Raw genomic sequence first — 13,872 nt, forward strand, 5'->3', positions numbered from 1 at the left:
GGCCCGTCCTCCATAAAACCACGCACTCACTGAACAGATATTTGCTGAGTGACTGTGATGGGCTGAACCTCTCTTCTAGCCCCGGGAATCAGCAGCAGATGGAACCCCCCAAGGCCCTGGCCCCTTGGGGTTACACTGTAGATCAGGGGTGTCAAACTCATTTTCACCAGGGGCCACCTCAACCTCAAGGTTGCCTTCAAAGGGCCAGATGTAATGTCAACTCCTTAACAGTTTAGGGAGTAGTTACATGTATACAGTCCTAAAATTATTCCTGCCCTTTGAAGGCGACCGCGAGGCTGAGGTGGCCCCCGGTGAAAAGGAGCGTGACACCCCTGCTCCCGAAGGAGAGACGGACATGAAACAGACCACAGCAGATTAGCTGTAAACCCCAGGCCCTCGTGGTGTCCTTTAATACCTGTTATGGAGTTGTAGTCCACGGAGTTGGGCTTTTCTTTTAAGATTATTTATTTATCTTTGGAAAGAGGACAAGGGAGGGAGAGAGAGGGAGAGAAATGTCGATCAGTTGCCTCTTGTATATACCCTGACTGGGGACTGAACCCGCAACCCAGGCCTGTGCCCCGACCAGCAACCTTGCACTTCGCTGGGCGATGCCCAGCCAACTGGGGTGTGCTCGTCAAGGCGTCTCGGGATTCTCGTCACCCTTCCTAACTCTTCATTTACATCTTCGGCCTCTCTGATGTCTCTGACTGCATTGCACGGGCCCGGATGAAGGCCAGGGTCCCCCCATCTAACGCTGAGCCTTAGACAGGGACTCGGTGGCCTGCTTCCTCAGTGAAATGGCCGTCTGGGTGGGGGAAGCACGCATGTGGTCGTGTTGTAGGTACGGCAGAGCAAAGGGGAAGTGAAAGACCACGAAGGCTCCCGGGCTTTGAAAGACTGAGTAAAACGAGGCTGGGGAAAACTCGCTTCCTCCTCTCCCGCCGTGGCCGCACACAGCACCGACCACGGCGTGCCCAGAAGACACACAGTGCAGGGGCTCTGCCAGCTCCTGCTCCGCCCCCCTTGCCCCCCCACCAGTGGCGACGGTCGGTCTGGAGCGGCATGGTGGGTGTGTGCCCTTTCGGGCCACTGGTTGGCTCTGGGTCCCTGGCGGTCGCCTCCTGGCAGAGCCTCGCACCGTCTTCCTCCCCACTCCCAAAGGAGTCGCTGGTTCCCGCGGGAGAGGTCGGGCCCTGGGCTGAGTGCAGAGGCGGAACAGCCCCAGGACCCCGGGGCCGGGACACTCCCCTTCCAGGAAGGAGAAGCCTGTAACTGCTGTCGGAAAGCGGCGTCTGTCGCATTACCCAAGAGATCTGTGCCCGGCCGGGCCACCCCCCTTCTGCTCTCGTTCCGGCGCCCCAAAGAAAGCATACAAACACAAAACCCAAGTACCTGCTTAATTCAAGTGCCTGCTCTTCTCAGCCTTCCCCCTTGCGTATCTTCCACCAGAGCTGCCAGTAAAACCAGGGCCGGCCATCTCTCCAGCAGAAGGGCTAACGAGGCGTGGTTTGGAAGGTGGGAGAGAAAGATGGATGATTGGGTGTGTTTAGTGGCAAATGAGTGGTGAAGAAGCATTGATTTCACCCAGTTTGCTTAGGGAAAATGAGGGCCCAGGGTAAACAAGCAGCACATGCTTCGTGACAGCTCCGTGTGTGTGTGCGTTGGGGGGCCAGTCCGTCCCAGGACACCACCCAGTGCACCAGCCCGCCCTGGGCGGGGCCCCTGGCTCCAGGACAGTGTTTCCATGACCACCGGGAAAGCTGCCGGACCATCTCCGAGCTGCAGGGTCTCTGGCTGGTTCTCATGCAGGGGTGATTTCTGGGTTCTCCAGTTCTTTTCCTAAAGATTGTATTGATTTATTTTTAGAGAGGAGAAGAGAGGGAGAGAAACATCAATGCGTGGTTGCCTCTCAAGCGCCCCCTACTAAGGACCTGCCTCACAGTCCAGACATGTGCCCTGACTGGGAATTGAACTGGCGACCCTTTGGTTTGCAGTCTGGCGCTCATTCCACTGAGCCACACCAGCCAGGGCTGGGTTCTCTGGTTCTATAATCTACTGTCATTGGTCGCCACTGGGAATGAGCTACTTTCCAGGTGAAGGCGGGGTGGGAGCTCAGGGACTTTAAAGTGAGGAGAGTGAGTCAGAAGCACAGCGGGTGCCCGGGGTGATGGAGCGGCGGATCCCCCTGGCGGGCTGGCAGGCAGGCAGGCAGGCAGGCAGGCCGGCGCCTCCACTGACTCTCTCAGGTTGTCCGGGAGGGAAGCCGTGAGGACATTCTGACATTGCCCCTCACCCACCAGCTGCCTTCGGACAGAGCCTCGGGAGTGGCCCGAGGACCCGACTGCTCCGCCCTCCTCAGTGAGGTGCTGGGGTGAGCACTGGGCACATGGTGGCAGCAGGCACCCCGACCTTCTTCGCTTTGTCCCCGGGTGGGATGGGAGCAGAGGGGCCGCAGGAACGGCTGCCTCCGGGTGCGTGAGCACACCCGGCCGGGGCCCGGCGGCAAAACAGAGGGACAAACAGACAAAGCCAGGAGGTGTCAGAAGTATCTTCGCCCCCGGGGCCCCCATCTCCCTGCTTCTCAGAATGAGGGTTCTGCCTACGTCATTTATTTATTTATTTATTTATTTCCCCCTGATTTTCAAAGTCAAAGTTTCTTGCCAGCATGCCGTCCGGCCCGAGGCGTTCTTACTGAATGGGGGGCCTCAGGAAACTCTGCTTTTCAACTAAGTGGTTTCCGAGGGCTCTTCTGCCCTTGCCCTTGCCCTTGGATTCTGACGTTCTTCAGCAGGCCGTGACCGGCCTTGTCTCAGATTCCCGTGAGAGTCTTCGCAGAAAGGCCGTTAGCATTGGCCTTCCTTCCATCGCTGCTCTTGGAGGCTTTGCTCGGAGACGCCAGCCCGCCTGCCTCGGGCGTTTGTTGTATTTGTTCACTTGTTTCGGGCGATTCCGTGGCCGCCTCCTGAAGGGGACGTTGGGTAGCTCTAACCTCACCAGCCCTCCTCCAGCTGCCACTGACACGATTGTGCCCGCTCAGGGTCCCTGCCCCTGGGGGAGTCCAGGCGTCAAGGTTTGGGGACATCCCAACCCCAGAGGTAGTCAGTGGGGTCACACGGCTTGAGCTCTGCCCCGAGGGTCCCGTGGCCTGGGGGGCGGTCTCACCCAGCAGCCCAGGTGGTGAAAAGAATTCCAGCGGCAAGGCAGGAGGTGCCTGTGCCCAGGAGACTCGTCCCCGGCCCACAGCGCACCTGCGGTGGCGTCCACAGTGTGGCAGCCTCGGGAATTACGTGGCCCAGCGGCTCCTGCAGCTCAGGGCGGCTCCGAGTTCGAGTCCAGCTCCCGTGCCAGGGCTAGCTCGGATTTCACTTTTCACAAGAGGTGGTTTCAGGTCGGGCGACAGTCCACCCTTCCTTCGTTCGGGATCTTTTCTGGTTTTGGATTTCTGCCTCCTGGACTTGGCTGAAGCTGTTCTGAGCTTTCTGTTGTTCAAATACACCTGCTGTCTGTGGAAGCTCAAGGGAGACTGCCGTTTCCTGGCGACCTCCTCCCCAGGCAGTGGAGGAGCGCGGTGTCTCCTGCGTCGAGCTGCCCCCTGTGTGCGGAGCCCCCTGTGTGCAGAACTGGGGCTGGGGGGGCTGAGCACTGAGCCCCTGGTGAGGCCGCCAGGTCACGCAGGCGCCTTTCCGGCCCGGTGTCTGTCCAGCCTTGCAGCCACCCCGTTGTTGGGGCGGGGATCTCCCCCCACCACGGCCCTCCCCACTGCCCACAGGGCAGCCTGTGAGCCGGTGGCAGCAGCATTAGATGCCAGACCTTCTGTCTGGGGGCAGCCCCACAGCCTCTTCCGTCCTGACTGAGCAGGAGGAGGAAAGTAGGGCACGTGGAACTGCCTTGTTTACGCCTGCTCGCCCACTCTGGTTCACAGCTGCTCCGAGTCACCTGTAAGGGGCCGATTCTGGGAGGGTTCCTTCATACCAGCATTGAGCTAGAATCGATTTGTGGCTGTGTGTCCCTAAAACACAGACAGGACGGAGAGGGCCGGTGGGTGGCTGCGGCTCCGACCAGAGAGTGGGACTAGCCCTGATTAAAATGCTCTGAGTCAGGCGTTTCTGGCTGGCTGCAGTGTGCCACCCACACTTCCCCGCAGCCACGGGGTCTGGCACAGTCTTGTGACGGCCAGGCCGCCCAGCGTGCTGGGGCGACGGGGGAGCACTGACTGTCCTCCTGGCCCTGAGAGCCTGGGGTGGGCCCCGCCCAGCTCTTCCCAGCCGGGTGCCCAGGTGCCCGGTCCCCCGGAGGCCGATCCGATTGGGAGCAGGGAGAGAGCAGCCTGCAGGCCCGGGGTGTGGTCTGAGAACACTCCCGGGGAGAAGGCCTGGGTTGGGAAACCCCGGCGTTTTGTTTTTCAAATGACTTCAAATCTTAGACCTTCTCTTCATTCTCAGCTGCCTGGCTTATTTTTAAACGTTCTTCTGATGAGAACTTCTCCACCCTCCCACCAGCAAGCACACCAGCCCACCGGCGTCTGGGCTCCCATCTGTGGCCACCGCTCGCCTGGGCCAGCGGATCCCATCCGGTCTGTCCTGCCCGTGCCCTTGACTTTGTCACTGCACCTCCGTTTTCTCGCCACCGTTTCGGCAAAACCGGGGAAAGGGTTTTTCTGTATTGCTGTCTCTCCTCCCTCCCTTCCTCCCTCCCTTCCTCCTTCTCTCCCTTCCTCCCTTCCCCCCTTCCCCCCTCCCCTTTCTCCTAACAAAAAATAGGCCAACTTTATAGTATTCCAAAGCCCACCTACAGCTCTTATCATCTCATGGACTGTGTCGTGTCTGCTCAACACCCCTCCCTTTGCTGTTTTGAAGCAGATCCCAGGCACCCATAAAATTTTCAGTAGGTACTGCTCAGAGAGGAGGATTTTTTCCTCCCATTACCCACTACCACTGTCACACCTTTAATAATTTAATAATAGCCCTGGCTGGCGTGGCTCAGTGGATTGAGCGCCGGCCTGCAAACCAAAGGGTCACTGGTTCGATTCCCAGTCAGGGCACACGCCTGGGTTGCCCGCCAGGTCCTAGTGTGGGGCGCGCCATAGGCAACCACACATTGATGTTTTCTCTCCTTCTCCTTCTCCCTCCCTTCCCCTCTGTCTAAAAAGAGATAAATGAAATCTTTTTAAAAATAAAATGAAAATTTAATCATAAATTTTCCTCAGTAGCGTCAACTATCCACTAAGTTTTCAAGCCCCAATTGCCTCACCAATCTCCCTCTAAAAATACCTCCTCTGCTTGACGCGGGACCCAGATAAGCTCCAGCTCTCCTGGACAAACCCCTCCTGCCAGGCTTTCGTCCCCACCCCTTCGCTCAGGTGGCTCTCGTGAAGGTGCCCCGCACGCCCCTTTACGTGGGGATGGGACCCGACACACCGACCCTTCCCGCCCTCTGGAGACTCCCTCCCCGTGCAGGAGAGAGCTCGGGAGTGCGCCCTGTCTGGGTTTTCTGCGCGCCTCCCTGGCCGCGTCTTCCCCCTCTGCAGCAGCGACGACCCTGGGGGTCTTTAACAAGAGGTGCGGGTCCCTGGGCCCCACCTGCAGAGTTTCTGACTTGGTTGGTCTGGGAAGGTGTCCGGGCTTTGTCCCTTTCCTCCAGCCCCCCAGGTGGGGTGCCCCGGCTCAGTGCCCAGAGGCCCTCCCTGCACTCCCCGGACCACCTCGTCCAACTGCACAGCTGGCAGCAGCGGGGGAAGGGGAGGGAGGGGGCGCTGCCCCCTGCCTGAGCTCCAGGCCCCCTTGGAGAACTTGTCGCCCTGACAGCCGTCTCCGCTTAGGGGTCCGATAGCTGTTCTGAACGTACCGTAACCAGAGCAGAACTCCACCTGGCCTAGAAAAGGCACCGCCATTCAGTGGCTCAGACCAAAGTCCCGAGAGTCATCCTGTCCCCTCCCTTCGTCTCCTACCCCACGGCTAATCCGTCCGCAAAGCCCCGGGGCGCTGCCTTCGGAAGAGATCTCGAGTCTGACCCTCTCCCACCCCCACCCCTGCAGCCAGCCCCAAGGCTCCGTCCTCTCTCTCTCTCTGTCCACACCAGCGATAGCCTCCGAAGCGAGGTTCGTCTGCCTCCGCCGTGGCCTTGCACAGTCTGCACGTGGCTGCTGTGGCCTCGTAACATACGTAATGCATTGCGTTACTTCCCAGTTTTCAGCCTCGCGGTCGCTTCTTGTCGTGCTGGTGATAAAACACGAGGTCCTTCCCCATGGCCTGCACAGCCGCACATGGTGTGGCCCTCGGCTGCCCTCTGACCTCATCTCTGCCACTCCCGTGCTCACTCCCCGAGCGCCAGCCACACCTGTCTCCTTACTGTCCACCCCGCCTCGGGCCCCGCCCACTCTCCCCCAGACACCTCAGCAGTCATTCCGTGGGCGACATCCTCTCTGACCCCATGTTTACAGCAGACTCCCTCACCCCTGCTTTGTTTTTATACTATTATTATTTTCCCACGTGCTATTATATTACATATTTGCACATAGTTCATCTCCATCTGCCACCCGGATGTAAGTTTTACAAGGACAAGGACTTCTGTGAAGGAATGGTATCTGATAGATACATAATAGGAGTTCAGTAAGTGTTTGTGGAAATATATGTACCTTCAAGGCTTGAGCCAGTCCTCCTGGCCACTGCTGGACTGAGCGTCTGGCAGGGAACAGCTCCCGGCCCGGCCTGTCACAGGTGCGCATTCCTTGTCACCTCTGCCCCGGGCTCCAGACCAGAGGTCAGGTCAGCAGACTTCTTTGTCAAGGGCCGGGCAGTACGTCCGTCTCTTCTCCAAGCCGCACGGTATCTGTTGCGTCCACTCCACTCTGCCCTCGTAGCACGAAAGTGTTAGCGGAAGCCAGTACTAAAACGGATGGGCGCGTCTGTGTTCCAATAAAACTTTATTTACAAAAATAGGAGGTGGACCCGCTGGCCATAGTTTGCCGGCCCCTGCTCTGAAATTGTCTGCCTTTCCCCCAAATCCGCATGGACAGAAAGGAAACACTCAGAAGTACTTGGCAGCCTGATCAGCAGTTTCTTCCCAGAAGTGGGGGGAGGGTCCTCCTGGAGCAACTGTGGCCTGTGCTAGCCAAACAGCACACGTCCTCCCTGGGGAGGTGCCAGCGTGGGGCAAAGGATGGAGGGCGTGACGGGCAAGCTTGCTTCTCAGAGTGGCCGCACCAGCTTTTCTCCTTTGCCTGTCTTCCGAGAAGCTGAGCAGCCGGAGACAGTGAGCTCGCAGCCGCCACGGTGCTTTCTAGTTTCTGTGACTTACAAGGGAGCGGACCGCGGCTCTCTCTCCGGGGTTCTCCTGCAACATACTGGGACAGAGTGTAGCACGTTGTATGTGTCATTCATCCCGGGATCTGGATCCCAGGTTAGATGGAAAGATTTAAAATCAGGCTCTGCCACTTACTAGCTCTGTGACCTACTTGACGGGAGTGCTCTGGTGGTTACATTCAGCGCTGTTTGTGAAGTGGGCCCTCACGGCTGCCAGCGTTTGTTCAGCGTTTTCAGGGTGTCATGCACCTCGATATGGCACCAGGAGTCTCTGAATCCTCACAACACCCTATAGGGAGGGACTGTTACTGAGCTGATTTTATGGATAAGGAACCCGAGTTTAGAGGGGCTAAATAGCAGTGAGTGAGGAGCAGAGCCCACTTCCAAATCCAAGTTGTCCGACCCCACAGTCTGTACTTTTTTTTAAAAAAGATTTTATTTATTTATTTTTAGACAGAGGGTTTTGGGGGGTGACATCAATGTGTGGTTGTTTCTCATGCGCCCCCTACTGGAGACCTGGCCCGCAAACCAGGCATGTGCCCTGACTGGGAATTGAACTGGTGACCGTTTGGTTTGCAGGCCAGCACTCAATCCACTGAGCCACACCAGCCAGGGCCAGAATCTGCATTCTTAACCACTCTGCCGCCTTCCTCATGCATCTTTTAAGCACCCGATAACACAGCCAGTTTTAGCTGCACGGGAGGCACTGCGTGCCACTGAAGAGTGATTGGAAAAGCGATTTGAAATGATGGTTGGTAGTCGTGCCTCCAGGCTGAGTTTTGCTCATTCCATTACTTGTGTTGCTCGGCGGCCCTCATTTATTCGCTATTTGCTTTCCTCCCACTCCTGGCTGGTTCAGAGCCTGCTGACCTGACTGGGGCAGCAAGTAGCTGCCTGCTGAGCACCTCTGCCGCGCACCTCACTTCCTGCCCTGCTGCCCTGCCCCCCGAGCAGGAGCGCAGGCTGCTGGCAGGGCTCCTCAGGTTCTCTGTCTCCGACCGCAGACATGCCCTCTCTTCCTCCCGCTCCTCTCGAGAACTGTGCTGAGTTGTAGCGTTGATTCAGATTCTCCTTGTCCCCTGAGATCATGGAAAATCTTTATCAATCTACTGTAAAAGAGTGATAAAAAAGAACAGGCTTTGGCCCTGCCTGGTGTGGCTCAGGGATTGAGTGCTGGCCTGCGAACCAAAGGGTCACCGGTTCGATTCCCAGTGAGGGCACATGCCTGGGTTGTGGACCAGGTCCCCAGGTGGGGTTGGGCGAGAAGCAACTGACCAGTGTATCTTTCACACATTGATGTTTCTCTCCCTCTAACAATAAGTAAATAAAGTTTTTTTTTCTTAAAGAGCAGGCTTTAGAAGCACCGGCTAGTGCACTAGTGAATCAAAGAAGAATGAAGGTGCTTTTGCGGTATTAGACTGGGGCAAATGGGAAGCTATAAAGGAAAATACCAACAGGTTTAACTACATAAAAAAATAAAAATTTCTCAATCGGAAGAAAAAAAAAACACCAAAAGCAAAGTTTAAAGGTCAGCTGACACTGGGCAAAAGGAAGCGAAGCCCCAAACCAGAAAACATTGCAGCAAACGGGGTTAAATGCCTATCGCACAGAAGCGTTTCGACAGATTAAAAAGGACAAACTGCCAGGAGAAGACTGGGCCGCAATTCCAAATGGGGAGTTGACAGAAATACGAACACAAAGGGCTGATAAAGATGTTCACCTGCACAGGTGATCAGAGAAGTGCAATGTAAGACAATGAAGTACTGATGTTCACCAATGTGGCAAAAAGTCAGACTAATTATATCCTGTGTTGGCCGGCATGGTAGGGGTGTAGATTTATCCAGCCCTTCAGAAGGGCAAGTGGCAGGCTCCGGCCAGACCGTAGACAGGCATGTTCTGGAACTCCAAGGTTCCACTCCGAGCACTCACCGTGTGGAAATACTCATGCAAAGATCCACCGAGGTTCGCCGCAGTGTTTCGTGTGATACCAAAGAATTGGAAACAGCCCTGGCTGGTGTGGCTTAGTGGATTGAGCATGGGCTACAGACCAAAGGGTCGCTGGTTTGATTCCCAGTCAGGGCCATGCCTAGGTTGCGGGCCAGGTCCCCAGTAGGGGGCGTGCAAGAGGCAACCACACATTGATGTTTCTCTCCCTCTCTTTCTCCTTCCCTTCCACTCTCTCTAAAAATGAATAAATAAAATCTTAAAAGAGGAAAGAATTGGAAACAGTAGCCATATCTAGCAATGGTTAAAGCATGGTGCAGTCATATCTGAGAAACTGTGTGGCTATGGAGAAGAGTATAGTGGATCTGTAGGTAATGATATGGAAATATGTACTGACTATTGTTAAGAAAAAGAGACTTTCAGAACAATGAGTCCAGTATGTTCCTATTTTACTTTTTTCATCCTCACCCAAGGATTTTTTTTCATTGCTTTTAAAGAAAAGCAAAAGGAGAGACAGGGCGAGAGGAGGAGAGAGAGACAGACATCGAGACAGACATTGGGGCGTGTACTGGTTGCCTCCGTACACGCCCCAACCGGGGATTGAACCTGCAACCTAGGCATGTGCCCTGACCTGGGGTCGAACCGGGTTTGGTTTACAGAGCAATGCTCCAACCAACTGAGCCACACCGTGCACGGCCTCCTTCACTTTTTTTAAAGTCTGTCTGTGTGTGCAAAAATAGAGTTGGGAGGATTCACACACACACGACCTGCTGACTGGGGACCAGAGAGGAGAAATTTTTTTTTAAGATTTTATTTATTCATTTTTATGAGAGAGGAAGATAAGGAGAATGAGAGGGAGAGAAACATCAGTGTGTGGCTGCCTCTCATGCACCCCACACTAGGGAACTGGCCCGCAACCCAGGCATGTGTCCTGACTGGGAATCGAACCAGTGACCCTTTGGCTTGCTGCCCATGCTCAATCCACTGAGTCACACCAGCCAGGGCAGGAGGTTTTTATATTTATACATATTTCCATGTTGTTTGCATTTTTATGATAAGTAAATACTGTTTTGGGAATACTTTTTTTTTTTACAGTATCTTAACCTAAGAAAGGAGTCGGAGTTCTGGCCAGGGCCTCCTCACTTGGTTAAAAGTCATAGTGAAGCGCTTAACTTCTGCTGCCTCTGGCCACCTTTTCCGTTTAAAAACAAATACATAAACATTTAAAACTTTTCCATGTGTTTCAAGGGTGATGGTGGATATGGCTACTTTTTTATAATGAAGAAAATGAATAAGCCTGTTTTGCCTTTTTTGAAAAAAAAATTTATTTACTTTTAGAGGGGAAGAGGGGGGGAAAGAAAGGGAGAGAAACATTGATGTGCAAGAGATACATGGATTGGTTGCCTCTCACATGCCCTCAGCTGGGGACCTGGCCCGCAACCCAGGCATGTTCCCCAACTGGGAATCGAACCAGCGACCTTTTGGTTTGCAGGCCAGTACTCATTTCACTAAGTCACACCAGGCAGGACTATCTTGGTTTTTTAGTAAGGAAGTTACACTAGATCTCCGAACACCCTTCTAGCTCCAACATGTAAGCCTCCCTGATCCCCGATTTCCTTGGATTTTTTAGAAAGATTTTTTTTTTAAGATTTTATTTATTTTTAGAGAGGGAAGGGAGAGAGAGAGAGAGAGAGAGGGGGAGAGAGAGAGAAACATCAGTGTGTGGTTGCTGGGGGTTATGGCCTACAACCCAGGCATGTACCCTGGCTGGGAATCGAACCTGGGACACTTTGGTCCCCAGCCCACGCTCCATCCACTGAGCTACGCCAGCCAGGGCGATTTCCTTGGATTTTGAAATTAAAACACACACACAACCTGGATGTGGGCTCTGTGGTTCTGGTGGTGAGGTGCACAAGAAGACTTCCAGCCTTTGCTGAGAAGGAGTTGTGTGGCTTCCACCGGCCCACCGCTCCTCCTTTTGGTCCTGGGGCTCCGTGTCGCCTGGCTCTCCGGAGGCAGGGCAGAGCCCCAAGGACTGAGGTCGGTCCCTGGCCAGCAGGGCCCCTGGGCTCACACTGGGCCGCCGAGAAGAGAGACTATTTTTGTTGTGGGGGCTGAATGGTTGGCCCGTCTCCAGGAGCGCGTGCTCGCTGGCGTGGCTGATGTGTCTTGCCTGCTGCTGCCGTCTCCACCGCTGAGGCAGAGAACACAAGAGCGCATTCGCCCAGCGCCGGGAGCTCAAACCCAAGATGCGTGTACAGGGATGGTGCTCTTCCATCGTGTCCTTCCCCGTTCTGGCCACTGGAGGGCAGCAGCAGGGCAGAGTGTGGCTAACGTGAAGGTGGAGAGCCTCCTGCTGGGGCTTGACGTGGCTGGGACCCCTGCCTTCTACCCAGCTGCGGAGAACTCAGCCCAAGAAGCTGGGCTTTCTCAGCCTTCACCGCATCAGCTGGGCGGGGCCTGCTCAGGGCTGCAAGCCATCTTGCCTGCTGTCCAGCTCGAGAACGGTGTCCTCCTTGGCATAGGGCTTCCCACCACCCTGGCATGTACCCAGATCCATGTCCGTCCTTGTCGGGTCCCTGGGGCAGACCCGGTGTCCCACGTCAGCCTGTGGCAACAAGACCGTCACAGCAGGTGCCCCAGCCCGTCAGCCCCCAGTTCCCGCAGAGGAGCGGCTCGGAGTGGGGCCGCCGTGTTGCGCAACTCCGGGGCGGGGGCACTCACACCCGGCAGGGGGGCTCATCTGTGTAGATGACATTCCGCGTGCATGGGGCCTGGGGTTGTGGGGCTCGGTGGCCCCAGCTCAAGGGCGGGTGCCACCAGAGGGCTGCGCGTGGACCAGGACCACCACGCCGGGTGTCGTCGTGCGGAGCGCTTCCGGAGGGCCCACGGGGGCCTGGGCCGCAGGGAGGCAGCCGTGGCTCTCGGACCCTCCCGTGCAGGCTGTGGGGCGGCCTCTGTCGGCCTCTGTCAGCCACCACGAATAATGCCCCGTGTGACTGGTTTTCTCAGCCGCCTTCCCAATCCCGGGACCTCACAGCCCTCCCCGTACTGCGTTGCTAATTTGGGGTTGGTCTTCTCTCCCCCTTCAGCTGCAGAGCTACTTGGCCGCGTGTGAAGATGAGACCCCTGCCATCCGGAACCACGACAAGGTCCTGCAGCGTCTGTGTGAGCACTTGGACCACGCCCTGCTGTACGGGTGAGCCGCGGTCCTCCCCCGAGAAGACGGCGCTGCGCAACAGGGCGCCGCCGAGGCCACGTGTAGCCTCCGGAGCCATGTCCCTGGCCTCGGGCGCCTTTCGTTTCCCCTTTCCCTCGGCAGAGAGAGCTCCCTCTCTCTCAGGCAGGCCGACGGCTATCTATAGCTGTCGCGGTGAACCGTCTGCACAGGCGTGAATGACCGGGGGGTGAGGGGACTAGCAGGTGACATGCTGGTGGGAAGCCATGCTGTCGCCCATGGGTCCCGCCGGGAACCCAGTGCTTCCGGCCCCGAGTTCACTGCTGACGCGGCTGGCAGACCCGCTGACTGCGTCTTCCCAGGGGAGCCCTGGTGCGGTCACGGCAGCTCCGGTCCTCTTTCCGCAGCCTGCAAGACCTCTCCTCTGGCTACTGGGTGCTCGTGGTGCACTTCACCCGGAGAGAGGCCATCAAACAGATCGAGGTGCTGCAGCACGTGGCCACCAACCTGGGGCGCAGTAAGTGGTACCGGGCTGGCACTGGGGGGCACCGGCTCCGCCCTCCCCGTGGGCAGCTCGGGGCTCAGGGGTGGTCGGCCTCTTGGTCAGCCCTGGAGGCTGACTCCCTCGTGATGTCCAGAGGCAGTAGGTGCTCAAGTGTGGGGCCCCTCGTCCTCCTGCTTGTGGCAGTTCGTTGGAGCATCGAGGATGGGGGGGGCTGAAGGAGGGGGAGAGAACCAGACTCCGGTGAGACCCAGCCCCAGCCCATGGCGGTCTCGCTTCCCTCCCTGAATGAGGATGGGCGTTAGCCTGCAGGATCGAGCACAATCCTTGCGTTTATCAGCCCACCGGAAGTCTGCAACCTGCCCTCTTTGTCAGAGCTTCCCGGGCAGCCACAGCCCACGGGCTCACTGGGGAAATAAAGATTTCAGGGCATATGGCATTCTGATAAGAAGGCTTTTGGAGACCTGGAGGGTGTGGCTCAGGGGACTGAGTGCCAGCCTGTGAACCGAAAGGTCACTGATTCAATTCCCAGTCAGGGCACGTGCCTGGGTTGCAGGCCTGGCCCCCAGCTGGGGGCATGTGAGAGGCAGCTGACCGATGTATCTCTCTCCCATCAGTATCGCTCTCCCTCTCTTTCTCCTTCCCTTCTCTTCTCTCTAAAAATAAATAAAATCTTAAAAAAACATAAGAAGAAGAAGGCTGTTGGAGTGCGTGGTCCCCTCGGTTACTCCTTCTTTCCTCTCTGCCTTTGCTTGGCAAAAAAGCCAGCACCTGACAGACCTTCCTCCCAATGACCCCTGCCCTTGTTTGCAGGCCGGGCCTGGCTGTACTTGGCCCTCAACGAGAACTCCCTGGAGAGCTACCTGCGGCTGTTCCAGGAGAACCTGGGCCTGCTGCATAAGTACTACGTCAAGTGAGTGCCTGCTCCGTCTCCCGCGGCCCCGGTG

The 13,872-nt window shown here is 56.6% G+C and overlaps 1 protein-coding gene across 2 annotated transcripts in view; it reads left to right on the top strand.

Moving 5' to 3' along the window:
- Positions 1-13,872, top strand: part of PLEKHM2 (pleckstrin homology and RUN domain containing M2) — a 35,889-nt gene that overhangs the window by 7,403 nt on the left and 14,614 nt on the right. For both annotated transcript variants that reach the window (XR_004903078.1, XM_028513649.2), the window contains exons 2-4: positions 12,338-12,444; positions 12,831-12,940; positions 13,739-13,838. Coding sequence is in view for 1 of the 2 variants with exons in the window: in XM_028513649.2 (XP_028369450.1) it covers positions 12,338-12,444; positions 12,831-12,940; positions 13,739-13,838 (317 nt within the window). In the remaining variant the exon portion in view is untranslated. The remainder of the gene's footprint in view (positions 1-12,337; positions 12,445-12,830; positions 12,941-13,738; positions 13,839-13,872) is intronic.

This window comes from Phyllostomus discolor, chromosome 5 (genome assembly GCF_004126475.2).
Source record: "Phyllostomus discolor isolate MPI-MPIP mPhyDis1 chromosome 5, mPhyDis1.pri.v3, whole genome shotgun sequence".
Taxonomy (NCBI): domain Eukaryota; kingdom Metazoa; phylum Chordata; class Mammalia; order Chiroptera; family Phyllostomidae; genus Phyllostomus; species Phyllostomus discolor.